The sequence below is a fragment of the Taurulus bubalis genome (genome assembly GCF_910589615.1).
Source record: "Taurulus bubalis genome assembly, chromosome: 13".
Taxonomy (NCBI): Eukaryota; Metazoa; Chordata; class Actinopteri; order Perciformes; family Cottidae; genus Taurulus; species Taurulus bubalis.
The window spans coordinates 14857794-14868980 of NC_136601.1; the positions used below are offsets into that span (position 1 = coordinate 14857794).

Sequence of the window (11187 nt, forward strand, 5' to 3'; positions counted from 1 at the left end):
GCTGATTGGCTCGCTGAGCTCCTCCGCGCCGCTCCGGGATCCTCTGGCGCAGAGAGAAAGCTCAGCTTGGCCGCCAGCGAACACCGAGCCGGGCTGTGAGGGCAGAAGATGATGTGATCCGATACGGGCGGGCGGCTGCAGCGACGGGGCGGAGTGGAACTTAAAAGCGGCTGTCGACCTCGGACCTGCTCACTACTGTGTGTGTGTGTGTTTGTGTGTGTGTTTGTGTGTGTCGTCGTGGGAGCGGAGGCGCAAAAGCCCGGAGGCTGACCGAAGCGGTGAGTGGATGTAAATAGATGATCTCCCCTCCCAGTGCGGCGGCGGCTGGATGCTGAAGATTTACTGCGTCTGTTCACATATCGACAGCTTTGCTTCCGCAATAACGGCAACTCCACCTATGCTTCCTCGGCGTCATGGTGGATTTAAAGATGATCCAACGCTGTTTCTGAAACAGCCGTGAGGGAGTTTACTAAAACGGCAGCACAGAAAGGGGGGAGCTGGAATAGTCCGCCCATGACATCATCGACTTTTAAGTTAATCGTGTCCCCAGATTGTGCTTTCATCTGTTGCATTTCATTTCTGAAGCAGTGGGTGCAGTTCAGAGTTGAGGAAAGAGGCCTCCCATTACAGAGAGTAAGTTGATAAAGGAGGATTTCCTCTCAGTATCTAGATATTACCTGATGATGAATGTTGATGTGAAGTGATATGAAGTGGGTTTTTCTTTGTAGGATGACCTTCAGGTGTGAACACTATTTTGTCTGTAAAGCTGTGTACAGACGGTAAAAACATCTTGAGCAGATACGGCTCATGTTTGGAAATCTCGCTCTGAAAACAGAGATGACGTATTTTGTCTGTCAAGAAGTTGTATTATTATTGTTATGAAAGACTTATCTATCTGCTTGTTTGATACTCTGTCTTATATTGCTGTATATTTTACTGCAATATAAGCAGAGCACACTCAAAGAGCAGCAACAGAATGAAACAACTAGTTAATTGTGGCATAATTGTGTTATTAGAAGGTTACACATTTTGCTGCTAAAATCTTGTGCATCTCCAATGACCTCTGCTGTTGGAGAGCACAACAGATTTATTGAAAAGAACAGTTTAATAATAATAATAATAATACATTGCATTTGTAATGCACTTTATATTTAAACAATCTCAAAGTGCTACAGAACAGGATAAAACAAGAACATTTTTAAGATATATCTAAAAGCAAAGCCCATAAAAGATATTTTAGCAGTACGCTTTCTTAAAAAGGTGAGTTTTTAGGTCACGTTTAAAAGCCTCTGCAGTCTGTGGGGCCCTCAGATGGTCGGGGAGGGAATTCCACAGCCTCGGAGCTGCAGAGGAAAAGGCCCGATCGCCCATAGTGCGGAGCCTCTGTGTGTTGACTATACCCCACTGTCCTGCAAACTGCTGTGTCATTCTCCTCGCTAATAACCATCCTCTCTCCTCCCCACTTCCCTCACATCCTCTCTTGGCTTCACTTTGTTTAACTAATGGAGATCTGGCTCCATTGTTCAGGCTAAAGAAAGAAAAGGATGGTCCAGTTTGTCTGCAACTTATCTATAATAGTACAAAAATACTCGAAAAGGGGGATAATGATGAGTTGAAATGATGTTTGCTTACTACTCCTTGTCTGTTTTAGGTGTTGTGTCAGGATGTGCAACATATTTGCTGTGGCTTGAATCTCCAGCTTTTGTGGCTTTTATAGCTTGGTGTGAATGTATTTTTTGCATTTTATTTGAAAGATTATAAGGCCAATAATTACGTTTGAGCCGCCAGACAATGTAGTCCATTAGTTAGAGTGGTAACAAACAAATTAGAGCTGCAAGATCTTTGAGTAAAGCTGGTATTCTGGCAAGACTGCACGGCTCAGTGCAGGTAGGGTGTACCTGTTGACGCTGTGTTTGTGTCTGATCTCAGCCCTGGAGTGTGAGCGCAGATTCAGCACAAACAGGTTGTTTTGGTTGCCTTGCCCGCAGTGACGAAGGGACAACACGACAACCACCCAGGGAGAGGGGAGCGGATAGGGGCCCCGCATGAACAAAGTGCCTTGTCCAGGGATTCTGCTCTTTCCAAAATCCTGCCTCTGTCTTTTCCCAAGAACTTGTCGTGCATTAAAATCTGCTGTGTTTGTATTTTCCACCTTTCTGAGAAAAGGCACTGGCAATAACTGCAGCATTGTGTGTGTGTGTGTGTGTGTGTGTGTGTGTGTGTGTGTGTGTGTGTGTGTGTGTGTGTGTGTGTGTGTGTGTGTGTGTGTGTGTGTGTGCATGCATGCATGATTGGGCGACATGATGTTTATACATTATGCTTGCGTGCCTGGGCATGTTTTTCTACCTGTGTCCGTGTTCAGTTGTTTACCAGCTTCCCACAGCTTTGCAACCAAATTAGATAATTCAAAACCAGGAGTGACAGTGAAGCAAGCCATACATGTGCTGTGTCTTAAAACCACGATGACTCTCAGCTACTGTCTTTGTTGCTATCCATCTGCCTGTGTTCAGCATCACAGGGCTGATCCACCCAGAGATAAAAGAGACACGGTTAGCTAGTTAGCAGAGAGCTGCCGCCTCTCCTCCCCACAGACTGGCTTACTGCTCAGCTCCGGCTTTCAATGTCAGACCCTGGATGAATACATGACTCACTCCCAATGTCATGCAAATGCAATCCAGCTTTATGTCTTTGATGCAGTGTTTTTTATAACACTTCAACAGAGGCACCTTATGTGTAAAGGGGCGTATGGCTGTAAAATAATCAGCCCCATAGTGTATCGATAAAAGCCTCTCAGACTGGCTGAGCTGCAGCCTGAGAGCAAAGAGCAAGATGCTGTTATCTGCTTTGTGTTCAGAGAAATGCAAATGAGTGACACAGCACTGAAACGTCTCCTGATGATGTCACCCCCCTGTGATGATGTCAACGACACACGGAGGAAACACACAGAAATTATTTTAAGACAAATATTATATTATATTTGTAGCAGAGTAGTTTAGTACAATATGTTAGTTGAGAGGCCAGAGAAAGAAATCTTTAAAAAATATACTAACCCAGTGACCAACCACTTCCAGCCACGGAGATGAGAAAGCATAAAAGGAGCTTGCAACCACAGGAAGGAAGGAGTGTTATTGTACTCTGCCTGACTTCGGGGAAATGGAAAATGAGGAACACTTCCTTCTCTATCTTCCTATCTTCAAAATCTTAGGAAAAAATGAAGTTAAATCCAGTTTAAAGGATCCTTATCAAAAATGTAATGTGTAATGTTATGTTTGTCTCAAAAAATATATATATATATTCACAAATGATACTGAATTTGTTTACAATCTCTAGTATCAACATTGGCATCTACCTAAAAACACAGTATAATTTGGGTGATATATCTTTTAGGTTATACACTGTTACATGACTTCTGACAGTGTCTCTTCTCTCATCAGCTCTATCACGGCAGTGTATTTCCTGTCAGCCATGATGTCAGTACAAACTCCTCCTCTCTCCCGCTCTGGCTCCTCCCCCTCGAATGTGGGTCTGGCCAATCGCAGCGGCGCCTCTGCCACCCCGCCCACCTCTCTTAGCCTTCGCTCGTCATACAACCAGTTGCTTGGGCGAGACGTCATCAAGGAGTCCATGGAAACCGGAAGTTCGGCCACCTTGCCAAAGAGCCGTCAAAGGTATACAATGACCAGTGTGCGGAGCGTCATGGGGATAAGTGACAACTTGGCTGTTTCCTCTAAAAACCAACCTGGAACCAGAGGTAGGGGTCTCCCCACCAAGTCCTCCTCCAGCTCTGCCCTCTACTCCTCGTCCTCCTCTTTGCTGTTTAATACAACCAACCCCAAATTGGCCAAGAATGGGGCTAACATGCAGAGACGAGCTGAGAGTCAGCAGTTGCAGCTGAGCCGGGCCAATACAGAGGGCAAAATTCACAATGATCTCATCAATAATCCCAGTTCTGGCTGGCTAGAATTTGAAAAAGACAACTCACAGCTGCCCCCGTTCCGTAGAAGGACCAAGAGCTTCTTGGAGTATCATGGAAAGGACTGGGATGTGGACCTCAGTTGGGGAAAGAAAGAGGACAAGGAGGAGAAGAAGCAGCAGCCATCCCCAGAGAAAGAGCAGGCCAGCCCTGCCAAGGAGAGGGAGAGCCAAAAGGAGGAGAAGCACATCAGCAAGCAGACCTGCCAGGAAGAGAAAGAAGAGGTGGAGCCAGTGGTGGAGGAAGAGGAAGAGGACCTCACACCTCCACCAAGGCAGCCCCTGCTACCAGTGGTGATGGAAGCCCCGCTTTCCCCCACGTCCTCCTCTTCCACCAACAGCCCAGAGTGGGTCTCAGACAACCAAAACCACCTCCAGAGCCATGCTCCAGCCCAGATCAGAGAGGACCTCTGTGCCCAGGTTCAGCTTAGTCCTCGCAGTCCTGCAAAACCTCCTCGGAGCTCCCAGCCCCGGGTTATCAAGGTCGAGCTGCACCCCAACAATGAGAACCAGTTCCTGCAACAGTACCCACCTTCTTCCCCTAAACAGGCCCGGGTTGCAGAGAGGAACACCCCTACCAGGAACCGGGCACCCCCTGTCCTGCCAGATCCTGAACCTACGAGTGGGCTCCCTAAAGTGGGCTTAAGAATGGATCTGACTCCTGAAAGTCCATCCGAAGATGAAGACTCCAGCTGGACCACCCTGTCCCAGGAGACACCCTCTCCTCAGACTCCACGGGAGACAGGTTCGATATGCGTGTTTGTCTTTTTATTTGATTTTTCTTTTCTATTTGCGTATCTGTGTCAGCCTTTAATCATGCCTCTATTGCGCGGTCCTTTCATTCCCACTCCTTCTCTCTCCCTCCTTCTACCTCCTACAGACAGTCTGATCTGGACATTTACCAAAAGCCTCTTCTTAAGCAAGCAAGTCACTACGGCAATACTGCTGGGACCTTTCAGGCCCCTGTTAGTCACCTTATGGCGCAGAGAGTGATTAGGATGGACAGAAGGATAGGCTACTGCAGACAGCAGGGTGGGAAATAGGATGGAGAAAGAAAAAGCAGTGCTGTATTTAGTAAGAGATGATTGCCAAGGATGCATGACACAGCAATAGTTTGAGAATATGAGGGTATATGGTGAGAAATATAAGAAGGTAGACAGGAAAACAGAAAACGAGCAGAGAGAGGGAGGGAGAGATATTATTGCCCACTGGGTCCAACTACAGGGGGATGAACCCCGGAGTTGCTATGACAACAGAAACTAGAGTAGGGACAGGCTGACCATCACTGAAATGTACCCATCCATGTGTGTATGTGTGTACAGCTTTTTTGTGATATGTCATGATCATGTGTGTTTGCAGAGCCCTCCTTGTGTGCAAGCATTCATGTGTTCATGTTTTACTGATGGATAAATAAAATATGTGTCTGTATGTCACTGTCATCCATCAGCAGATGTATGGGCCGACGGGGACCTGCCCCCGGGTTGGCGGGAGATCTCGGATTCATCAGAGATCTATTTCTGGCACATCCCCACTGGCACCACACAGTACCACCGACCTGTTGCCTCCGCAGACCAACACACCTCTCCCGACGACGAGCCAGACACTGAGCACGACCCACAACAGGAAACGCAGGACTCTCCCAAGCTTCCACACGAGGTGAGAGACCCACAGAACCAGGGGCCAAACATTAGTGTCCTATGTTGGGCTTTGAAGTTCTAGTATTTCTTTTCATTAATGACAACATTCTCAATCCCGAGAGGAAATACACAACATTTGATTATCTCGAATACATGAATAATAGGAGTACTCTATGTTCAAAGGATACATGGTCAGCAAACAAACTGAAAATAATTTCAACAGGATGCTTTAAAGGACGCCATTGATCCGTTTAATGTACATGTGGGCCAATTATCAGGAGCACCTTCTCCATCCCACAGCATATAGACACAGTTGCGTCTGAATACATAGTATATATTTAGTAATATTTAGTCAAATGAAGTACTTTACTTTAAGTCACATGTTCAAAAGCTTTCTGTTTTAATGTATTTATTTATTGAGTATGTATTGTTTACTAGTTATAATCAATCCAGTTCAATTGGAAATCTGTAATAATGAATATTGTTTGGATGTTATTCAATTTAACTTTCTTTCTTTAATTTATAGAGCAGGTAGGAAGGAGGTTGGGAGAGGGGAAGATAAATACTAGTTCTCTCTCTTCTACTCACTTGCCTCACCTCTCTTCTTCCTCAACTTCTTTTGCTTGTCTTTTCCTTCAGTTCCTTATTGTCTCTCTTCACCTTTTCTTCAGTAACTCCTTTTCTTTCTATTCCTTCTCCTTCTCCTCTATTGTCAGCCACTTTTCCGCCTCCTTTGTTGCTTTCTTTGCCTCCTTCTTCATCTGAGCCTTCTCCTTGTCAGTTTTTTGGGAGAACTCTTGAAGCTCCAGGTTAGATAACTGAAGGTCAACATTTTGCTGTGTGAGGAGCTTGATCTGGTCCTTCATTTGGCTGACTTTGTCGTCCTTTGTGGCTGACCTCCCATCTGTTCTTCCAGAGCCGTGAGTTTTATCTTGCACTCTGCCTCGCTCTGGATGATTTCACTCTCTTTCTCTTTCAGCTTGGCCTCGGTCTCCAATTTCTTTGCTTCAAGAGCCTTCTTTTCACTCATCGTTTCAGTGATCAGATTATTCTTTTCCAGGACCACCTGGTTCACCTTCCTTTCAAGGTCACATTAATCTCTTTGAACCTTTGACCAGGATCTCATCCTGCTTTTCCAGCAGACGTTGGCTCAGAGATTTGTTCTCATCCTGCCACTCCTTCTCGATGATGTTCTTGTCCGCCTCTGCCTGCTTTCTAATGGCTCTCTCTGACTTGAGAGCTGCCATTATTTTCGCTCTGTCCTCCTCCCATCTGAGCTCCTTGGTGGTCATTGGTGGCTTTAAGGCAGCATTATCGGACGCCAGCTCTTTGACTTGTTTTTGGACGTCCAGGAGGGCTTTCCTCAGGTCCTGCAGTTGTGTGCTGGGAGTTTGCAGGTTTTGCTGGTCCTGCTCCTCTTCAGCATGGGTGTCTAAGAATGCTGATCTAAATTTAGCAATGATGTCAATGGAGAAATGCTAATCGCGATTAGCATCTATTGCTACAACACAAAGGTTGTACTAAAACGATAAGCACACAGAGAATATATCGTAGAAGATATTTACATGTTACATAGAGAAATACTTACACCTAATTAGACCCTCAAAGGCTACCAAGCAGTAAAAGAGAAAAGTATGTCCTCTCAGTAGAATCAGAAACAAAGAACCTAACTACGGTAATAGAGGAGGGATACGTCTATGAATGAAGATGCAATTACATGCATCTCTAATGCAACACCTGCAAATGTGGGACAGAACAGCAAGTACTGAGGAGCGGTGGATGCTTCCTCTATACCTGCACGCCCACATACAGCATTCTGTGAGTCAAATGTTGTCACTATGATTTGGGATATTTAAGAAGAAGTGATGCTATCCTCATACGTTGGGTGGCAATGACATGTCTCCTCCACTATGAAAACTTAAACATGTATTTATAAAGTCAAGCATTGAATTGTTTTAGATTTGTTATTTTAAAGGTATTTTTAGGGACTAGCATTGGAAATTAGCAGTAGCTAAAAATGCCATGATACACTGCATTGGATAATTGTTTTGAGACTCTCTGTATATAATTATTTGTACCTATCAAATAAACATGACATTAAATTAATTAAATCTTAATGTTGGAAATGGAACAAGTAGACCATGCGTTAAGATTGTTTTGTCAACATGTATAGCATCTGTTTCTGTGTTGTGGACAGGGAGGAACCTCCATTATATATAAATATATATACAGTATATGTATAAAACTGCCAAGTATACAATCTTGGTCCAATATATTGGGACGCTGTTGGTGACCATCCTCTGTCTGTCTTTGTGCTTCTCTCATGCTGCTTCTCTCTCCATCTCCCACAGCGCCCCAGCAGTCTGATATCTGGCAGCTCAGTGGAGCCGGTCCCCTCCCCCTCCCCCTCTGGTTCCTCCCCCTCTCCCTCTGGCTCCTCCTCCACCCTATTAGATGATGTCAGCTTTTCTGGACCAAATATCAACACTACCACCTGCACAGCCAATGTGAGTCACAGAGTCACATTTATGTGGGTATTCACTTGTTGTAATATATGTTATTGTTAATTATTGAGTTGTATTGTTTAATTTTGGCCTGAATGGGAATATTGCAAGTGTGCGATTAAATTCATAGAAAAACATTGTTTGTTTTTTTTTACCAATATCTGCTCTCGGTCATCCAATCACTATTAATAAAATAAAGGGCCATACTGTAATCCTCCAATGCAATGACTGGAATGTCTGTATAGCTTCTTTTTTTAGCTTTGGTCAATTTCAGTTCATTTTTGCATAGCTGTCTGTGTCTTTCATTCAAAGCCTGATGGTGTGATATCTCTGGTTTCACTACTTGATTTATAAGATTGAAATGAGCACACAGTAATCTCAGTCCAGGCTGGTCTTAGGTGTATATTCAACAAAGATGAATATCTCTCATATTAAGTTAAAATTAGTATTAACATCCTCAGTTATTACAAAGCAAATGAGATCAAATAAGTTGGTCAAATCAATATTAGAATCTGCCTGTATTGTATCTGATCCCTCACCAGTGTCGACCACTGATGTTAGTCTCTCTCTCTGAATGTCTGTCTGTTTGGCTTCAGGAGCTGAAGGACTATCCAGTCTATCCAGATCCCAGTCTCAAGGCGTTTGAAGGGGCTACCCTCCGCTATGCGTCACTTAAACTCAAGTAACACACGTTGACATACTCTACAATGAAGACTTATGTATCATTTCTAGATTTGTGTATTCCCATGTACTATTTTAGGAAACATACTCTGGCTATTTGTCGTGTTTCCCTGCAGCGCCCCAGCCCAGTTAGAGACAGTGGACCTCAACAATACCTTATCCAACCCAGAGGCAATGGTAAGATCAAAACTACAAGATATTGCAACAACATACTTAACATTTGTGTTTTAATTGACATTGTGGCCTAGAGCAATTATCTGATGGGATTTTTGCAGGACAATTTATAAAGATCCATTGCTCGTGTCAGTTCTGTCACATTTTGCTGATTTCTTTACTGAAGAAGGGAGGGTCACCCTTTCATGTTTCTTAATGATTTGTTTTGCTTAAAGACACACTATGTGAAGCGTGATCAGTTGGAACTAAATTACAATGAAAAGTGAGAGTTCAACTATTAGACTTGCATTTTAATACTATTAGTACTTGGTAGCATATTCCATATGCAGATTACTATTTGGTAACTCTGAAATTTGAAGAGCACATTATCCTTTGTTATGGGGTAAATCCGACTATATTTTTGAACCAAATATCAGCCTTTCATCAAATCATGTATGTGTTAAAGAAGTGTGTTAACCTGCTTACTGGCATCCTGTCCTCTCCCTCTGTTTGTTGCAGTGCCACTCAGTGGTTACCTTGTGAACTACACTATGGTGAATGTGTCTGCAGCCAAACTAAGTTTCTGCCAGAAGAATAGCATAAAGAAGCCTCTTTGATCGTTAAACACATTACAAAGGGCATATTTAATTAACCCGACATTAAAAAGAAAAGCTTGAGCTATTCAGACATCTCAGTGGAACCCAGAAACACAGAAAGAGCAATGTGGGAAGTCAGATTATGATTGTAGGATGTGTGAATGTTTAATGAGCAAGAACAAGAGAAAATGATATAGGCGTGCGTGCGTGCGTGCGTGCGTGCGTGCGTGCGTGCGTGCGTGTGTGTGTGTGTAAGCGTGCTGGAGTGCATATTTGCTTGACACTTTTTGAGAGATGTATTTGTCCTCAGTAGAGAGGAGCTCTTTTTTTGTGGTATGAGACAGAAAGAGAAATAGTTCGAGAAGGGGAAGGATATAATAGCTGCTGGCCTGAGGCAGTCTACACATACTGTACACAACTTTTACCTTATTTTTTGCACATCTAGCCATGGTGTGTTTCAGTTATGGTGACGATCTACTGACCAAGTTAATTAGAGATCTTGGACAGTGTTTGCTGTAAATAAGTCAGATTGGGCATAAAGCATTGGACAGGTTTTAAACCCACTCACAGATTAGCCAAACTAATTTGAAAGATAGTGATGAAAGTGAAAAGTAAATTTATTACCCAAGCTGTTGGTTTTTTAGAGTGACATCTCGCTTCAGCTTTGACCTGTCTTACTTTGCGTAATTGTGCAAACGCACAGTTTTCCAGAGCAATGAAGGAAAAAAAAGTGCTTTATAATTTGTTATTTAAGTTTATACAAAGTTAAATCATAACAGTTATCATAACACACAAACTGAATCATCCAAATGTGTGTGTTTGTTGTGTTCCCTCCAGTCATTCCCGGTGCGATCTCTGGGCTGGGTGGAGATGGCAGAACAGGACCTGTGTGAGGGGAGGAGCAGCGTGGCCGTCCACCACTGTATCAGACAGCTGTCCTACTGCAGGAGGGACATACAAGACTCAGCCGGTGTCTGGGGAGAGGTCAGTGTGTCAGCACAGAGATGGACAGTTACATTCAGTATGTACGCTACAGTGGCTTGTTTCCTGACTGTTTGGTTTTCAAGCGAGTACTGTGATATCACCAACTCTTGAGCAGGGTTTCGTTCTGGAATGTCTAGGTTCCGGAATGTTCTACGTCAAAAGTGGCTAACTAACCACCGCCTTTTCGGTCCTACTTATGAGTGAAGCACAGCACCTTGTCGCGGTGTGCATGTCTATGCGTTTCAAGACTTTCAAACTGCCTTCCCAGGTGAAACGTTGATGTGTGTAAGGCAACTGTCGCTAATGGTTGAATGAAAGAAAATGGAAGAGGATCTATAGTAAGCGCTAGCTCTATTCTTATATGTGAGTTATGTGGGCTTTTGCTCCTAAATGTTAGCAACCTAAATTATTTTAAAATGAAAATGTTCCTTTTTTTTATTTTTCAAAGGCCTGAAGAGTTCAAACTATGAATAGGTCCCATAACAAAACATGGATTAGAGAAATACAGAAAGATATCTTTAAAAAAACAACAACTTTGTTTTAATCATCTTGCAATGCCTTGGTTTGAACCACAGCGATAGTGTATCCGTGTTTGTGGTCTTACAGGGTAAAGGTATGCTGCTTGAGCTTCAGGACCGCATGTTGACCCTGGTCGACCCG

At 43.7% G+C, this 11187-nt stretch overlaps 1 protein-coding gene across 1 annotated transcript in view; it reads left to right on the plus strand.

Annotated features, from left to right (window-relative positions):
* Positions 1–3465: 3465 nt before the first annotated feature.
* apbb2a (amyloid beta (A4) precursor protein-binding, family B, member 2a) overlaps positions 3466–11187 on the plus strand; it is a gene marked incomplete at both ends in the record, with an annotated part of 30971 nt that continues 23249 nt past the window's right edge. The window contains 7 exons of the mRNA XM_079228587.1: positions 3466–4717; positions 5420–5628; positions 7961–8116; positions 8710–8795; positions 8911–8971; positions 10381–10527; positions 11134–11187. The exon at positions 11134–11187 is cut by the window's right edge and continues 74 nt beyond it. Coding sequence (XP_079084713.1) covers positions 3466–4717; positions 5420–5628; positions 7961–8116; positions 8710–8795; positions 8911–8971; positions 10381–10527; positions 11134–11187 — 1965 coding nt within the window. The remainder of the gene's footprint in view (positions 4718–5419; positions 5629–7960; positions 8117–8709; positions 8796–8910; positions 8972–10380; positions 10528–11133) is intronic.